This window comes from Stigmatopora argus, chromosome 16 (genome assembly GCF_051989625.1).
Source record: "Stigmatopora argus isolate UIUO_Sarg chromosome 16, RoL_Sarg_1.0, whole genome shotgun sequence".
NCBI classification, from domain to species: Eukaryota; Metazoa; Chordata; class Actinopteri; order Syngnathiformes; family Syngnathidae; genus Stigmatopora; species Stigmatopora argus.
In genome coordinates, this window is record NC_135402.1 from 9,975,065 (window position 1) to 9,995,000 (window position 19,936).

The following is a 19,936-nucleotide window of genomic DNA, read 5'->3' on the forward strand; positions in this document are numbered from 1 at the left end:
GGCTATCAACCCACGCGGGAATGAGACGGGATCTGTCTTGCAAGGATGAATACGCTTTGGTTTGAAATGTGCGTGTCAACCCAAGAAATGAGTACTGTCCTTACTTGGGCGGAAAGGTCGCTCTGCCAGGAAGGAGCCATTATTTTAAACAAAAGAAACTATACTAGATTCCATCTTGCTACTCCACGTGGTTTAAATAGGCTCATATTTGGAGACATTTCCTGCGGGCTGATTAAATTGAAATCAAAGTGTCTGGCCGTGATGAGCATTGTTATATCTGGAGGGAAATGGAAAGGCGCCCAACCCTGAGAAAACCATCCCTACTGTGAAATACAAGGATAGCAGCAGCTTTTCGTGGAACTTTTTTGCCACCATACGATAGAGGCATCATAGGGAAAACAAACATACGGAGAACTGAAACAACAACTGATGATTTCAACCGGCGAGTTTAAGCTTGGACTTCAACGGGTCTTCAGTTAGACGATGACTCAAAGGATTCGGATTAACTGGTAGCAAATTTGTTTCACGATAACAAAGATTTTTTCGGATTGGCCGTCACGGAGCACCAATCTTAATACGATTTTAAAAAAAAACAAGGGCAAGACCTGAAAAGACTGATGGCCGACAAACGTGGCTCATTGGGCATTAAGAAAAAATCTTTTGGTAATTCTAATTAGCTTAAGTTTAGTCTGATTTCAGAAGACACATTTCCTTTTTTAAAGTTATCCATGTAAAGTTCTGGTTTCAACTCTATACTTTGTGAAAAAGTTTGGGATGTTGGGCTTTTTTCCCCCTCAAATAATAAAACTCAAAATGTATTCAAATCTTTGCAAGTCAATTTGCGGATTCACATGTCCAAGTGTTGGCAAAATACATGATTGGTTTTAATCTGTGAATGGACCGACAAACTATTGGGAATTGCTTATTGTAGATGATTTGGTTTTCTTGGGTTTTTATTTTCTGTGTAAAGCACTGTTTATATTTATGTTTTTTTTTTGGCGTGCTCTATAAACAATGGATGAACTGGAGATATCTTTAGACAAAAGCTACATCCAACAATGTATAAATACTATCTTGTTCTGAGAGGTAAACGACCACGGGTTTTGCGTGTCACAGAATGTCATCCCCAGTTTGCTACAAGACTGGATAATTCACCGAAAGGCTTAAAAATCGAACTGAAAACGTATTCATTAACACCGCTTTTGATTTTTGCCCTTCAGCTACTTGTGAGAGAACAACAGGTGGTGAAACAAAAGTACGGAACCATTAAACAGGTGGATGAGAAGGTTAGAAAAGTTCACATTGTAGTATTTCAAATTATCACCAAGCCAATTCCATCCAACTTTTTGTGAGGAGTGTATATCATCTGTAGTATTTATTCTGTTCACAACTCATCATTGCTTAGTCATATTGCACTTAAAGTGACCGTCCCGTGCCCACCCCAAAAAAGCTCAAGAGACCTTTCAGGAGAGTTCTAAAAACACAGCAAGGCATTTTGAACGCCTCTGCCAAAAAAGCGCTCAAATCTCAACTTTTATGTCCACCCACAGTTTTTCTTTTGTATATTTTCGTGTTTTCCTCCTCCAGGTCGATCATTCTCCATCTGCAGGGGTATTGCGATTGCAAAAGTCTTTTTTTCAGAGGAACCAGAAGCATTTCTTCCTGTTCTTCTTTGTGGTTGCGGTGGGACGAACCGCCTGGGGGGAGTCCTGTTGGCTAGGCGTACTGGATGGAGGAGTGGAGGTCTGCGGCGAGCCCTCGGGAGGGTCGCCCACCTTCCACGTGCGCACCACCTGCCCTTCCTGAAGACGAAAGTCATGTTCTACGCTAGATTGGGAGGGATAGGGAAAAACATTGGAAATTAGAGACATAGTATTGGTGACCATCATGGTGTTTTTCATTTTTGAAACTGACCATTTCACATTTAGCAACACTTTAGCAGATACTGAACAAAAAAAAACACAAAAAAGGGTTACGAAAAATTATTTAATTCAATATTTGGTCTTAATCATTGAACTGGGGTGGTCCGGTGTATTACAAATACAGAAATTACTGCATATTACAAATGATTTATTATAAAATTCTCCAGTGATGTTTGAACAATGAATGCTATTTGAGAATTCCATTTAACTTTATTGTACATGTTGAAAGTCAATGTAATTATGTATGCAGTGATTCCTTTGCATGCCATTCGCGTGAACCTATGAAACACTCGTGCTTGAATCACACTTAAAACTAACAATGGTTCTAGATAGCCCTCATATTGCCAAATAAATTGGACTTTTTGCTCCCTTGGCAGAGTCGAAAGACAATTTTTCCAATAACGACACTCTGCTTTTGATGATAATGTGGGAGTTAAAATGCTCATCACCTCCAAAATAACAAGAAGGAAAATATATCAGTACTGGATGACGCACAGTCACGTGTCTAAGCTTCCCGCTGTGAAAACACTCTCGCTCTTCTTTTTGTGTTGCCTTTCCTGGCTGAATCTCGCTTATTATTATGCAGTGGCCTATTTAGCGGGTGTTTCTCTTCACACAGCAAAAGCAGCAGATGCTGGGAATAAACAGAAGGGCTATCACCAGTGAGACGATGCAGGGCCTGTTGGAGGACTCTCAGGTTAATTCCCACGTGACCGGAAGAAAACAATGCCTCTTTTGAGATGAACACAGCCCTAGCCCGAAAAAAAAACCCAGCAAAAATATTCACTACCAGGTGTTCTGTCACTCTTTTGTTCAATATTTCCTTGTGAAATATTTCCTTCGAGCAGTATTTTTCATTACATTGGATACAATTTTACCAGGTTTCTGGGTCAATGTCTTTTTAAAAAAATAATCTAGACTTTTTTTTTCCTTTGCCTTTTCCTCATTAATATGCAGCTGACAGTAACTAAGTTGAATACTCTATACCACATGTGTCAAAGTGGCGGCCCAGGGGCCAAATCTGGCCCGCCGCATCATTTTGTGTGGCCCGGGAAAGTAAATCATGAGTGCCGAATTTCTGTTTTGCGATCAAATTAAAATGAAGAGTATAGATGTATATTAAATTTCCTGATTTCCCCCTTTTAAATCAATACTTGTAATTTTTTAATCAATGTTTTCTGTGTTTTTAGTTCAAAAATCATTTTGTAAAATCTAAAAATATATTTAAAAAAAGCTAAAATAAACATTGTTTTAGCTCTATAAAAAACTGAATATTCAGGGATTTTAATCCAGTTCTTTTAATCCATTTATTTAAAAAAATCTAAATATTATATCTAAAATGGTCCGGCCCACATGAAATCGAGTTGACGTTAACACGGCCCGCGAACCAACTCGAGTCTGACACCCCTGCTCTATACTTTGATTGGCCGTCAATGGAGTGGGTGTGTCGGTGGGAAGCTTGTAGTTTGATACAGAGTACTAAGTATACTAAGATTTGCTATTTCACAATCACACAAGAAGAAAATATTCAGTAACTTGAAATTCCCACTTCTGAGAGGTTCCATGCTTGTTGTCTTCCAATCAGAAGGCAAGCCTTAGATGTCCTGATTCCAAAATATTCCTTAGTTAGACTTAAATCATTCAATCAATGGACGCCAACACGGTCACATGATGCCTCAGTTGGAGGACATACTAGATATGTCCAAAGACGACGCATAGTAGGAAAGTAGATCACGAACCAGGTGAGGAGGCAATTTCCTGCTGGTGACCAGGTCGAGCAAAGCGCCTCTGGTAATAATAGACGTGGAGTTACGAACCAATAAGGCAGGTACTTGCATGGAAAGACACGGTGAGATTGGACAATGAGTGAAATTGTGAATATATATAATTTACTTTGTGAAGCTCAAAATTTTCTGCTTGCATTGCTAAAATGTCACTGTTATTCCAATGAAATCAGTTAGTTTGGTATTCTGCATATCTGCTTTCATCAACTGTACTACAAATGACCAATCACAGTGCACCCTATATATAATATATCTTGCTTAAAATGAAAAGGAAACACATAAACATTCAGTATTATACTGTATATATGCATCCCTTGATTGTTTTTTTGCACTGATAACAACTTTCCTATTTTAAAACTAATTTTGTCTCTAAATGTGAAACTGGTGAGTTTTGGACCGCAAACAGCCGAGCATCCATTGTATATATAAGCTTTATTGTGAAGTGTGTTGCTGCAAGCAAATATTATTCTTGCTGCAGTAAGGGGATCATCTAATTCTACTTTGAACACTGAAGTGCCATCTTGTTCTTTCACTGAAAACCATCAATGTTGCATCGAGCCACTGATTAAGTCCTTCGAGGACTGGAGGAAATTGAGGATGAAGAACAAAACTCCAAACAACAACAAGGAGGAGGAGGAGCATGAGGCAACTGAGCAAGGAAAGGCCTGACCTGAAAAAAAATGATACTTCAGGGATCCATCTTGTAACCATGGAAGGCAAAAGTGGAATTTGCCAGCTAACCAGTGGACACTAGAAGCAATCTGCTCATATTACACCTCACTACTTATTGCATAATTTGTATTGTTATCATTGAGAATAGCAATTTGAAGGCTGGCGACCAGTCTTGGGTGTACTCTGCCTTTTTGCTATGTCAGCTGGGATAGCTGCGATCATGTTTAATAGTGGAGAAAAATAGTCAGTGTTTCCAGAAAGTGTCCACTTAAGTGCAGGAATACCAAGTGAGTATCCCAGGTTGCCTGTTCTTCTTTGTGGCGTCATTAATTTTCATTTTCCCATGCACTTGTGTTCGAGTCTGTCAGTGTGCATATGCTAAGGTGTAAGTGATTCCATAAAATGACTATCTGTCTTCCCTTTAAGACCCGCCATTGTGGTCTTGTCGTTGATTATTCCATGGAGTTAATTTGGGAGAGGGCAGGGAGTGCTGTGCAAAGTGTTTAAATGATGCAAGTTTAAATATATGACAACGATGGCCAAAAGCGAGTCTGGCAGCTGCGATCCGCCTGCTCCGTGGGGAAAAAATCTGTTCCCCGCAAATTCCCGCTCACCGCTTTGGTTTACTTTGGGAGGCATCCCAGCTGAAACGTGAGGCATCTGTCGCTCGTTGCTTGGAGCGGCCTGTTTGGTAAATGTGGCGCGCAGGAACAAATGGCCATGAAGAACACCAACCAAGCTAGGGGTTGGACAAACCACTAATGGGATGTTAAAAGATGAAAGTTCTTCGAGACATCTGCCAAGGAAATAAGCAACCACTTCAATTTTTTTCCTAAAATAGGAAGCCCGATACACACAATGGTGTTTTTCATTTTTGAAACTGACCATTTCATATTTAGCAACACTTTAGCAGATACTGAACCAAAAAAAAACACAAAAAAGGGTTAAGAAAAATTCTTTAATTAAATATTTGGTCTAAATAATTGAACTAGGGTGGTCCGGCGGATGAGTGGTTAGCTCGTCGGCCCCACAGTGGGGGACCTGGGTTCAAATCCAGGATCGGACCTTTCTCTGTGGAGTTTGCATGTTCTCCCCGGGCCTGTGTGGGTTTTCTCCAGGTACTCCGGTTTCCTCCCACATTCCAAAGACAAGCATGGTAGGCTGATTGGACACTATAAATTGCCCCTAGGTATGAGTGTGAGCGTGAATGGTTGTTTGTCTCCTTGTGCCCTGCGATTGGCTGCCCACCAATTCAGGGCGTCACCCGCCTATGGCTTGAAGTCAGCTGGGATAGGCTCCAGCACCCCCGACGAACCTAATGAGGATAAAGCGTTTCAGAAAATGAGATGACATGAGATAATTGAACGAGTCCAACGTGATAAATTGAGCTCTCTTGAATTTGATTTTATTGACTTTTATATTATCAAGGGACACTTTCTCTTTGTAAAAATAAATATATTGTACAGTACAGTAGCTTTTAAAAAAAATATATACCTCAGGATTATCTTGTTGTTTGTAGCCCTTAACATTTTCACTGCCATTGACAGTTATAGACATAACATTTATTTGAATTGTAAAAGCTGGCATTGAGTGATCATCTTTCACTGCCATTAACGATGAGAGGCGTCCAATTCATTTTTACTGGGAGGGCTGACAGCAATGTCAGAGAATTGCTGTCAATGACAGCCAATCCCTGGTGAGTCGCTTTTTAGAACAAATCTACAACCTCCGATTCATTGAACTAGTGCACATTTGCATTAATGTGGCGAATGTCCTATCAATATTCACAATTATTTTGGGTCTATTTCTTTTGTTTGTAATTTCTGGCAAAATATCTGCCTCTACATCCTCCATAGTGCCCAGCTTTTGCCATATTTTGTAGAACCTATCTACGTAGTGTGAAACGTTCCTTGCATCGCAACACAATTATCTGGAATTCAGGGTGTAGCCTGCTTGCGTGACTTGTACTTAAATGTAGGTTGACTACAGCTGGGGGATAGGTTAATTATTTTGTGAGTGATTTGGAAAACAGTGGGTTCCTGAATCCCCGTGTACATTCTGTTGTTTTTCAATCATACAAAGGCTATGTTGTCTGCAGTCTCCCCCCCTTTTTAAGTGTCGTTGTTACACTGCAAGTGGATAGAACCTGACATGAAAAGTAGCTTTAACAAATCTGGCAGGGAGGGAATGTGGGAACGTTAGATTATGTGTGTGTGTGTGTGGCTTTAGCACTCGAGTGACGCTCGGCCAGGATTGCTGCTTTTGAGGAAATTGGAGCGAAATCTACTGTTTCAGCCTCTTGTTGTGGGACAAATTTAGTGCAACATATGCGCTGAGGTGTGCTGACACAGTCTGTCCTAACAAGTCAAGCCAGCGGCCGCCCACTGAAGTGGTTTTTCCCTTCGCTGCACTGATGGGGATGCTACTCTTCCTCTACCAAAGTATATTTATTCTTGCTTCGCATGGGTATAAAGATGATAAAATGCACAGCAGAGGGAGGAAATGAGATGGGCAGTAATGCTGTTACGAAATGACAAACTCGTCACAGCATCTGTAAAATATATGAAAAACCCAATATATATATCTGCATGGTTTTACAGCAAGTACAACTAGTCAACCTGAATGACACCTTAGTGAAAGTAAAGGCGTATTCAAAGCTGCCCCATTTTGTTCATCTAATCCAACCGATCCAGCACACACAGTTTAACCAATGGGGGTTCTGTTGAAACAAGAAGCAGCTGACTGCAATCCACTGATTCCACTTCTAAGATTGCAGATTTATCGAAAGGTTCCCTCTTTATAGGTTGGAATGAAAGCCCACACCCACTGCGGCTCTTTGTTTCACCAATGTCGTCATACGCAGCTGTGTATGATGACAATAGGCTTTTTTGATGATTCGATGATGATGATAAAGCCTATGTCTGGACAGAACAGAATACTTAACAGAATACTTTGCCCACCTCTGGTCTATACACAAAAAGTTGGTGGTACGCAAATTTTGGGCTGGTGTGAATACAAAGCTGATGTTGATGCGGTACTCGGACGTTTCGTCGAAAGACATTTGGTCCCCGGACGTTTGGTCGACCGGACGTTTGGTCGACCGGACGTTTGGTAGAACGGACGTTTGGTCGCCGGCTTGTTACTGTTGAAACCAGCTCTCAAAATTATAATCATGAGAGAGAGAGTGTGACTTTAATATATAAATATCTAATATCAAAATATCAACAGTAAACTCTCTGTCATAATTTGACAGCGAGCGAACCCGGCGACCAAACGTCCGTTCGACCAAACGTCCGGTCGACCAAACGTCCGGGGACCAAACGTCTTTCGACGAAACGTCCGCTCACGGTTGATGCGGTTCTGGACACCATGCTTATTAATCACACAGCTTTTTGCAGGTAAAACAATTCTGAAGCCACAGGCATTATGGGAAATGAAATTTGGTTAGCATTGCAGTCCGTGATTTGCAGTACCTTGCTAAAATGAGTCGGGGTTGGACGGGGTGCAATGAGGAGTCTACTTGACCTTTGGGCAGATGCAGACATAAAAACTTTGTTGGAAATTACACATATAAAATGCCGAGACATTTCAAATGTTTAGCACTAGGATAAAGCATAAAGGCTTATGAGTACGAGTTCTACACGATTCTTTAGCTCCCGTATTTTACTGTGTTACCCCGCCCAGACTGTTTTGTCCAACGATTGAAGGAGGTTTGCACACGTGCGGATTTGTCATCAAGTCCTGGGACATTTGTGAGGAATTTAACTGGTTGTTCTGGACCAAAGAAAGCAGACTATGGACTTTTCTGGTGTGAATATGCCCTAACTCTTTGTTATTAAAAATGTTATGCTCTTGTTGTCTTGAATTTTGTCAGTGTAATTAGTGGAATTTTGAATAGGCCTTTCAATCAGCCTTTACATTCCTTCATTCAAACATTTTCTGAACCGCTTTATCCTCAAAAGGGTCGCGGGGGTGCTGGAGCCTATCCTAGCTGACTTCAGGCATGAAGCGGCACTATTCACGCTCACACTCATACCTAGGAGCAATTCAGAGTGTTCAACCAGCCTACCATGCATGTCTTTGGATTGTGGGAGGAAACCGTAGTACCCGGGGAAAACCCACACAGCCTCAGAACTGCGAGGCCGATTTGCTAACCACTTTTATTTTGTTTGTTTTTAATTCGGATAGTTTTCAGTGAACAGGTCAAGAGATAGTTTGCTTGTTGAAAATTTCCAAGCACCTGAATCATTTTTACTCCCACATAACACAACACATCCCTTCCACAAAGTAATGCTTTGAAGTGCTTTCAATGGGGCTCTCTGCTCTATTTAGTCTGTTCCAGTCGTTTGAGGAGAAACGTACCCAAAGTGTCAGGTTTCCACAATAATTGCAATCTGTGCAATCTTTTGCAGGCAAGGAGACCTTCACCCTGTCGTGATGAGGAAGACACAATGCGGCAGTGTATAACCTGAATACAGCCTCGTTGCGGCACAAGGTGTCTTTACCATCTGCACCCACACTGACAGAACAGATTCTGAAAAGGGGCTGAATTATGTATTTTTGGATCAAAATGCTGATCTCAGACAATGAGATCTGAAATCTCCAAAGCCACATTTTTAGCGCTCTTAGCTGACCCAGAATCTATTATGTTAACTTTAACACAAGCATGTATTCTCCTATTATTATTATTATGCATATATACCGTATTTTCACGACTATAAGGCGCGCATAAAAGTCTTAAATTTTCTCCAAAATAGACAGGGCGCCTTATAATCCAGTGCGCTTTATATATGGACCAATACTAAAATTGTTATCACGATAAAATAAAATAAATCAGTCAATAGGGTACACCATACTCTACAGCTCTCACAACTACGGCAAGCAGCCCCCGACTCTACTATTTTCCCTGTAGAAAAAGTACTGCGCAGTGACTGCTGGGATATGTAGTTCTTTTGTCAATACACCCAATGGATTGTGGCCTGGACATCGACATCAACACAGCTTTACGAAGCAAGGAAGGCAGCGTTGGAATAGTTACGCTAGCTACAAGCTAGCTACTATTTGTGAATGGATTGTGGCCGCCTGGACGAACGTATAAAACTCAGCCTTTTCGATGACTCATTCGGACAATTGTTCAATTCGGACACAGAAAATGAGGAGTTTGATAGATTTGTGGGTGATGATGATGTGAGTACATTGTGAAATGGTTAAATAAAGTACAACCAAACTCAGTTTTGCTTCCGTTGCCTTTAAAAAACGTGTTTTTTGCCTGTGTCCGTATGTTTAAGCTGGTGTATGTTTTGCCATGCCTGGCTGCGTCTATAAAAACGGTGCGTCCTTTGTGTGTGTAAAATACAGAAATAGCACTCGTTACTGACACTGCGACTAAAAATACAATGCGCCGTATAGTCGTGAAAATACGGTAAGTAACATTAGTCTAAAGTTATGAATAGTTTTCTCGAATTAGCATCTCTGACAAATTGACTATCTACTGTATATCTTGCGTAATGTAAGGGGGTCATCAAGATATGTTTAAGGTCTTTTTAACTTAACGGCGAGACCGCTCTTAGCTGTTATTGTTGTCACTCGTCGGCCATTTCAGAACCATTTGATGAGCGTAACATTACAGTATCATTGTAGTTGTAGCAATTTTACTGCAATTTAAGAATAAATTACATCATTTTCTTTAAATCCACCAGGAATTATAACCACGTCAATACAGTTTGTGTAGATATTAATGGAAAATGTGAGTAGGAAAAGAAATACTCCAGATGACGGTCATTCGGAGATGAAATTACGACGCAATGACAATTATTTTTTACCTATTGTCAAGAAGTACAATAATAAAATATTAGTCATTTATTTTTCCCCAATGATGAGCACTTAAGACTGAGTGGGTGGGAGAGGAAGAGCTTCACGGATTTCATTTAGCTGTGGGTGGGTTTCAAGCGTGATTAGTGTTTATATGACACATCATCCACATGAGACAGTGTCCTGCTTACCAAAGGCCCAACACCCCCACCCCGCATCCCCCTTATTCCACCTCCTCGTGGTGATGGGCACCATCTGGCTCCCGGCGTCACCGCCAGTTGGGAGCTCTGTAATTAAAGCAAAACAAGTGAATTCCTTTTTCCTTGCACCGCTTGGCCGCTCCTTTTTTCACGCCCCGAAGTTTATCCGTTACATAAAACTAACACTGGACGTGAAGACTGAAGCCGTTTGGGAAAAGATTCATGTAACCCCATTGGGCTACATTTTATTTATAGTCGTTTATTTGACAGAACAGAGATATTTCACGTGAGTCACTGTTTTAGTTGGGGTCCTCGCCGGAAACCAAACTAAAATAAGCTGGAAACCCAACTGTAGTTCCTGGTGTCACTCAAGTATGAAGGAATACGACGGAATTCCTATGCTGGTCAATGCAGAATACCAATGAGCGGTGGGCAAGGCCGCCTCACATTTCTGGTATCATGGGCTGTGTTGCTGTGTTGAGTTATACATTTCCACTGTACCTGTGTGGGTTTTCTCTGGGTACCCTCGTTTCCTCACACATCCCAAAAACTCTAAATCACATGTGTCAAAGTGGCGGCCCGGGGGCCAAATCTGGCCCGCCGCATCATTTTGTGTGGCCCGGGAAAGTAAATCATGAGTGCCGACTTTCTGTTTTAGGATCAAATTAAAATGAAGAGTATAGATGTATATTAAATTTCCTGATTTTCCCCCTTTTAAATCAATAATTCTAATTTTTTAATCTATTTTTTTTTCTGTGTTTTTAGTTCAAAAATCATTTTGTAAAATCTAAAAATATATATAAAAAAAGCTAAAATAAACATTGTTTTAGATCTATAAAAAACTGAATATTCAGGGCTTTTAATCCAGTTCTTTTAATCCATTTATATAAAAAAAAATCTAAATATTATATATAAAATGGTCCGGCCCACATGAAATCGAGTTGACGTTAACGCGGCCCATGAACCAACCCGAGTCTGACACCCCTGCTCTAAATTGTCCTTAAGTAAGATTGTGAGCACGAATTGTTGTTATCTCAATGTGGCTGGCAACCAATTCACTGTGTCCCCCGCCTACTGCCCATTGTTAGCTGAGATAGGCTCCAGTACCCCCTTGTGAGGATTAGCTGAATGGACAATGAATAAATACCTCCTATGTTTTTATACACATGAATCCTACACTATTTTTTATAAATAAGCCACAATATAAAAATACGTCTTTTGTTTTTCAAAGGGGTCAGAACAGATTATTGTTGAGTGTAGCACAGTCGTAGCAGTAGCAGCATATGTCCCAGACCAGAAAATTCCTTCGTTAAACTGCACTTGTTGGAAGCAAAACCAGGACCCTCTTGGCCCTTTGTGGAATTGCTTTGACACCCCTGCTCTAAGTGATCTTCGCAATGTAAATTATAAGTAATTCTCAATTGCAGAAATTGTTTTAAAAAGCATTCTTGAGTAAAGAATAACAATAAATGGGAGGATTTTGTAAGAATCGTCATTCAAACCAAATTCTTAGCCACTCGAGTTTAAAAGTTTTAACTGTCTATTCTTCTCTTTTAGAATTTGATGTGAAAGAACACTATACATGGAACGAGTAATTCCCCCTCCTTCCAGCTGCCAAATCCCTGAAGGCTGCTGGTTGAACATTTCATCGGCGCAGTTCAGAATGAGGCCGACGCCTTCGGTGTATATCTCCGTCCCCTGCGAGGCGCCTGTTGCGCCACGGCTCAGCCCTGAAGTGAAGATGGATTACTGCAGAAGAACTGCCTGGCCTGCCCTTTCATACACACACACACCAACTTCTCCATTAGCCGTGATAGAGCGCGCACACACCTGCACGTGCACTCATACACACACTTCACGTCTAGAAGCTCTGACAGAATTGTTAGAGAAAGGTCAAAGTCAAGAATCTGACAAATCTTTCCTCACAGAGTGAACATACATCCCTCACATTCATTTATACTAAAAGCAAAGCATCTTTTATGTGTCTGGTTTCTGGCCATTTACATTTATCTTTGCTCTCAGCCACCTCGACGTCTTGTCGGTCAGAGGAGGCCACGTGTAGTTGTCGGTGTATCAATGACTTGTCAGATATGGACGGAAAGTGTTTGAGCAAAACACATCCCGAAGATTGCTCTGTCTTTTGGTTCACGGAATTTAACCTTGTTAATCGATAGGCTCTTTATCCATGCATTGCTTAACTGAAGAACATTTGATTGACTTTGCTTATATGATAGCAACAAATGTGTATGAAAACTAATATATTTTAAATCCCTCTGTTGTTCCGCCACTTTGAATTGTAGGAAAGTGGCTGTTAGATCAGAATTATTAATTTTTAACATACAGTTAGAGTACAAACGAACGTAAAATTATCTGGAAGCTAAATCTGATTTACATTGAAAGTCCCACTATCACCTCAGAGTGTACTTTATTGAATTTGATAGATTAGACTTCATTGAGCAACAACCCATAGTCCCTTTCTGTGAAAACAAAACAAAAAACACAGTTTTAATCTCATTTAGCTTTTGGTCAGTTACAGGAAGTTATAAGTTAGCTGTTTTGTTTTCAAGAAATTAATTTGTTTTATTGCACAAATGGCTAAAACATGTGTAGGAAATTGTTCTAACACGAAGAAGCCTCTATTTTTTTTCTGTCGGACCAAATGGTGAGCTGAGTAGATTAAGCGCATCGAATGAAGTGGAATAGCCACTAAGTAGACTAATGTGTTGTTTTCATCAAAATATTTTACTGAAAACTGTTTTGAACAACTGACAAAATTAATAACAGCTTGGGAACCGAAACAGCAAGGCTTTAGTGTTGTTGTCAAAGTGTATATAAATATTTTAATATTTTCAGATGATATTAGTTTTTGAATCATTATCCTGGTTTGGACAGTTGAGAGATGTAAATGTAAGATATTTACCATTCAGTAGATGCACAAGATCACCTGTTAATGGAGCTTGAGATGCCTCGTTTTCAGGCACTGTCTCCTCCCTTGCGCCGTATTATGATTATTTTGCCTCCGATTTGAAAGTGTGAGGTAAAATCTTTTTGGAATGATATTCTTTGGGACTTACTTCCTCCTCCCACTCAATTTCTATTCCAAATTCCAACTCGTCACGCGATAAAGTTGACTACTGTTTTTAATTGAATTCATATTCCCTTTAGGGCGGCTTAGTGGTTAGCGTGTCGGCCTCACAGCTCTGGGGTCGGTTTGCATGTTCTCCCCAGGGCTGTGTGGATTTTCTCTGGGTACTCTGGTTTCCTTCCGCATTCCAAAAATGATGAATGGTAGGCTGATTGGACACTCTAAATTGCCCCTAGGTATGAGTGTGAATAGTTGTCCATCTCCTCGTGGCCTGTGATTGGCTGGCCACCGATTCAGGGTACTCCCCGCCTCTGACCCAAAGTCAGCTGGGATGGGTTCCAGCACCCCCCGCGACCCTAGTGAGGAAAAAGTAGTTCAGAAAATGAATAAATTAATATTCCCGCTACTGGAATCCTTGCCTTTAGAAAAGTTATTGGTTTCCACTATGTAGAGGCAAACCGTTGAGATCATTTTTGTTTCTCAATTCTAATTGTTATGGATCTTTGTTTGTCTTGATAATTTATTGTTGAATACTCTTGGATGATATCTATCTTTTAATCAGGGTGTAAAAAATTAAGATAGTGGGACTTTAACTTTTATCGTCTCTGGCATACTGTACAATGCAGACCTAATTCATTCATTCATCTTCCATACTGGGCATCCTCAAAAGGGTTGCTGGAGCCTAACCCAGCTGACTTCAGGCGAAAGGCAGAGTACCTAGAGTACCTTAGACTGGTCGCCAGTCGGCCGTAGGGCTTACTGAGAGACAAGTGACCATCCGCGGTCACGATCATACCGCCACCTGTGGGAAACGAGCCCACACCTGCCTGCACCAAAGTCAGGCGAGTGAACCTCTACGCCACAAAGCGGATCTAATTCAATTGTTAAGAACACCTACGTGCCGGACAACCAATTCGGCCTCTCAACCGTTTTGCACAGAGCGAACTTGTCGCATATACTGTCAACAACATAGCCGAACAACTAATAACAACCTCATTGATTATGTGACTTATAACTAAGTGTGTAGCGGTTTGCATGGATGATTTGAACCATTAAAACTTTGCAATTTAGGTCCTGTTCACTTGCCAAATTCTCTGCACCCAAACAATTGAACATGTTTGAGTTCAGGGAACAACCAATTTTATCTATGCCATTATTAGCTATTTTTCCTAATACAGTGAATGTACTATAATCTAAAATTCAAATCCCTGGTTGATATTGCAGTGTTAGATTGATTGCAGGTGCTAAGAAACAAGCGTTCCCATTTATCAACTCCGAACACAGATGCGACATGTTAGTGTTGGACGTAACCAAGATTTACATAATATTCCAATATAGATGTAATTCTTCTGAAACTGAGCTGGTCCCCGAAAGAGTTGCCTCTTAAAATTCATATCACTTCTATTTGCTTCACTTCATTGCCTCTCCAAATACAGAAACACATCTCCCCTCTCCTCCTTCCTTTTAACCTCGCGACTTTCCTGGGAATTCATCTTATCTCTCTGGAAGTGGGCTCTTTTCACTGGCGGTTATGGTAATGGCAGAGGATTGTCAATGTTTAATGATGGGCCTGAGGCGGGATTGTGCTTCAGAAATATCCTTATGACCGTGAACATGAGGAGGGGTTCATCTGTAATTTGCTCGTACTCATCTGTGTGCGTACATCGACATGCAGATCTCATTTGGGTGGGCTCCTGCTCATTTGCATGCCGTTATTTATAGCATGTGTGTGGGTTTCCCGGAATATAGCTGCTTCCTGTTCCGCTTCATTTGGTTTTGATGGAAGGTGGCTAGCTGCAGGTAGCTGCCTTCTCCCCTCCCATACTCACTCAGGCCCTGTCTCCACCCCAGCAGTGTCTTTGGATCCTGACCTGGTCGTCCCACACCCTGTGAATGTTAAATACACTTCTCTTGAAGGTGTAGAACACGTGTCAAAGTTGCGGCCTGGGGGCCAAATCTGGCCCGCCGCATCAGTTTGTGTGGCCCGGGAAAGTAAATCATGAGTGCTGACTTTCTGTTTTAGGATCAAATTAAAATGAAAAGTATATTAAATATTAAATTTCCTGATTTTCCCCCTTTTAAATCAATAATTGTAATTTTTAATCATTTTTTTCTGTGTTTTTAGTTCAAAAATAATTTTGTAAAATCTAAAAAAATATATAAAAAAGCTAAAATAAACATTGTTTTAGATCTACAAAAAACTGAATATTCAGGGCTTTTAATCCATTTATTAAAAAAATCTAAATATTATATCTAAAATGGTCCGGCCCACGTGAAATCAAGTTGACATTAAAGCGGCCCGCCAACCAACCCGAGTCTGACACCCCTGGTGTAGAAGGAGCAAGTGGATTGTATGTGTGTAGGATGCAAAAACACAATATCTATTAGGGAGAAGGACCAAGTTTTCTATATGGGAAAGGCCACGTTCCTAGACGATGAGGAACTCTCACCAGGGATGCAGTCAGCCAAGCACATTGAAATAACTATCGACTTATTCAACCTTCCATTCCCCCATCATCCATTCATTTATTCATCTTGCATCCATAAATCTGCTCACGCTTATTTCTGTGGATCAAACCCTCATGGGTTCCTCGATCTATTCGCCCTTCATCTTTCTTAGGTCTATGGTTTCATACCGGCGAGACATCTGGATGAGGTGTATCTTTTTAAACCCTTTCACAGCCTCTCAAGTGGGATTCATAACAAATTTTCCTCAGGTGAAAGCAGAACATTCACCAGTGTTTGTGAGTAGAGGAGGTAAAACGATATTGATAAGAACAGAGAACAATAATCTTCTCACTCACCTCAGCTGGCGCCTATTTGAGGTTCACCCAAAATTGATTCAAACTTCTAGCCAGGTATCTGCCAAACTTCATTATTACTTTTAAAGCCTAAAAGCACTGTGATTAAGTTTTAATGGTAATGAATATTTCACTGTGCTAGTTATCTGAGAGGGCTATAAATCTGCTCCAATGAATAGAAAACTTGAGATGGAAAAGTTGAACTATTGAGAGTTAACCCAGTTTCTTCCTAGCACATCCTCATCTCTGTTTCTGGTCTACGGCAATCGAAGGCCAGCGTGCCAGGACGGAAGGCCGTGTCAGTACGGATGTGCGTCAGGAAGCGCTGATTCATGACGGGTGTGCGATGAGAGTGGCTCGGGATGAGTTGCTACTGTAGGCGCTGTCACAAAATGTTCACCGACATCACTCCATGTAGATTCCGTGTGAGTTGATAGGCTGTGATCCTACATGGGTTGGAGGCCGGTAAAGGATTCCTCTGGCATACCAATGCAGCTCCTGGCACACATGTGCCTATACAAACTAGCAGAGTCATTTTAACAAATGAAACAAAAATCCCATTGTCGATTTAGAGTACACCTGAGAGACAGAAAAGATGTGTCATCTCAGAGCTTCACTTGCTAAAAGGCACCGTTTTTATGTTAAAACATACCGAAGTCCTAGCACTTGAAAACAAACCCACATGTGCAATTGTTCAATCATCAGACAAATTGGTATGGGCGGTATAACATGGTAAAATACGGAAGTAGTAAATCACGGTGCAGTGATACAAACCAAATAACATTTTTCATAATTCCTGTGGGTATGGAAGTCTATTATATGCAAAAAGGTGTGCTATTTCAGAACTGGTTCGCATCACGGTACGGAAAAAACTCCTGACCACATCTCTGTCAAGGACTCAGACTGTGTTACGATCGCGTTGAGACGTCGTGGCGCGATCGGAGGGATTTGGACCCAGTAGCGGGGAAGCAGGAGGGGACCAGACGAACTGTGCTCATGATAGTAACTTTAATGACTCAAAACGCCTTACAAAATAACAAGGACTTGTACATCCCAAAACGAAACAAACCAGAGCATGGAGAACAGTACCTTTGCAGCTTAAATACACACATGAGGAAGTAATCATGAATCACTCGCAGCTGCTCGAACCCAACGGCAAGCCAGAAGGGAAAAATGAGCTGCTCCTGACAGACTGGCTGGTTTCTATTTACATCAGCCCAAAAAGTGTATCCCACTAACCTTTTGGCTTTATCCTGGACTAAACAGTGCAGGTGTAAATACGCTCAAAGAGAAGCTTTTAAAGTCAGATACATGCAGCTCACTTGGTCAATTCAGTGATGATGATCAAGCTGGACCACAGATACCATAAATGGGAATATTCACAAAATAAACATTCATCTTCTTTTCACCCTAAATATAAAAAAATCTTGATGAACCACTGATGATGCACGACTACGCAGTTTCATGCAACACAATTCCTATTTTTTTGAAACTGCAAAAAACTAACTATACTTTGCACAACAGCATAGCACATTTTTTTCACTAATTTTGTTATACCCAGCTGTGTATGATGGCAATAAAGGCTTTTGATTTGATTTGATTTTTGATGTCGAAAGAAGGTGCACTTGGTTACAGAAGTAAAGCATCTTTTAGTCCACTTTTGGTAAAATTTCTACTAATTTACTGCCATTGACAGACATTGATGTCAAATCCATTATGATCTGGAGGCCTACCAGCAAATGATCACTGCTACCCATGCCGGTTAAAATGGATATTGTTGTGAGTGGCAGACAGTGAGTTAATAAACCAGTCTTGTCAGTTTAGGTCGCAAGTAAACCAAAGTATACCCTACATTTCAGTTCACTGTCTCTACAAATTAAAGACATGTTACCTGTCAAACTGAAATGTGCATTAAAACTACAGAAAGCACTTTAACTCGATACTGTAGTACCGACCTTTAATATCAGCCATACAGAGTGAGCAGTCAAGTCGTTAGCGTCGACTTAACGTCGTGGGCGGTTTATTTGTGCGGTGTGAGTTGCGATTTAAAAAACAACATTTCTGGAATCGCCCCCGCTGAGCCTTTACTCAATTATCTACCGCTCGGCGCAGGCGATGACGGATTGCCTGTAAAAAAAATAAAAAAGGTAAAAGAAAACACACTGGGTGGACTGCTACTTTGGCCGCAAACGTCGGATCTGAGAGTCATTAATCTAGGTGGAAGCAACTCGCTCGTGGATCTCCTCCAGCCAAATGCATGATAGAACAACCGAATGAGTAGGAGCGGAGATAAAGCAGCAGAGTGCAAATCTGATTAGGCTGCACTCCGCAGGGATTAAGCACAACAGCTCCTTGTTAGACTCTACTTTACTCTTATGTCGGCCATTAGCAACGAGAATGATGACACCAGGGGTGGGGCCAGCTTCGCTAATTAACTCTCTCCTCCACGGTCACACAAATGCGTTCTCCATATTAAGTCCTGATCAATGCGCCATCGGTGCCCGATAAATAGTCTCGGACTGTCATGCATTATTCTCTTAGTAATATGAAGCTCTTTTTATTTTATTTTTTCTCTTTAAAGACTGAACAAATGAAGCGCTCAATTACGGGAATACTTTCGCCGTAAAAAGTGTTTGAAATGTAATGTTCTGTCACTATTACATTTGCATGCAAAGTGGTATTAGCTTTTTACATAAGTGCCACCATGGAAAAAAGTCAAGAGAACAAAGTCACACACACACTTTAAAAACATTGCATCATACAGAGGGATGTCGTGTTCCTAATCCCACACTTATGTTATTTAGCTCAAACCCCACAAACAAATCCTGTCATGTTAATATCTCGGACAAAACAAAGAAATATTTTGTAACAGCTCTATCATATTTTACAAAGGCAGTGCTTTCTATTGGCTGGCCACCAATTCAGGGTGTCCCCCGCCTCTGGCCCGAAGTCAGTTGGGATAGGCTCCAGCACCCCCGCGACCCTAGTGAGGATAAAGCGGTTCAGAAAATGACTGCTTTATTCCAGTACATAATACAGTTTTTCAAGTATTATCAATCTGAAATTGTGCAATCACTCTTTTTGTAGGTCAATTTATTTATTTAATTCAATCATTTTTCATGCCGCTTACCCTCACAAGGGCCGCGAGGGTGCTGGAGCCTGTCCCAGCCACCGGACACCAGGCTGGTTGCTAGTACAAGGAGATGGACAACTATTCAGGCTTACACCTATATATACCTAGGGGCAATTTAGAGTGCTGAACCAGCCTACCAGGCATGTTTTTGGAATGTGGGGGTCAAACCAGAGTCCCCAGAGAAAAGCCACAAAGGCCTGGGGAGTACATAAAAACTCCACGCAGAATCGTCAGAACCCACTAGGGATTGCATACCTGTCAACCTCTGCCGATAACTGCCCTTATAAATGATTATGATTCCCCTTACAAACCCCCAAAAAACCTTACAAACACCGTACGAGTCGTACAGTGTTTGTAAGGTTTTTTGGGGGTTTGTAAGGGGAATCATAATCATTTATAAGGGCAGTTATCGGCAGAGGTTGACAGGTATGGATTGACAGTGCTAACCATTCAGTCACAGGGTCGCCAACATATTTATATTTTTAATTTTTTCCTCCAGTACTGCACAATAATGATGAAATAATCACA

General features: G+C 41.0%; 1 protein-coding gene across 3 annotated transcripts in view; it reads right to left on the minus strand.

Annotated features, from left to right (window-relative positions):
• Positions 1 to 973: 973 nt before the first annotated feature.
• LOC144090774 (uncharacterized) overlaps positions 974 to 19,936 on the minus strand; it is a 38,074-nt gene continuing 19,111 nt past the window's right edge. For all 3 annotated transcript variants that reach the window (XM_077622559.1, XM_077622558.1, XM_077622556.1), the window contains one exon: positions 974 to 1,827. In XM_077622559.1, the coding sequence (XP_077478685.1) occupies positions 1,638 to 1,827 (190 nt within the window). In that variant the 3' untranslated portion in view covers positions 974 to 1,637. The remainder of the gene's footprint in view (positions 1,828 to 19,936) is intronic.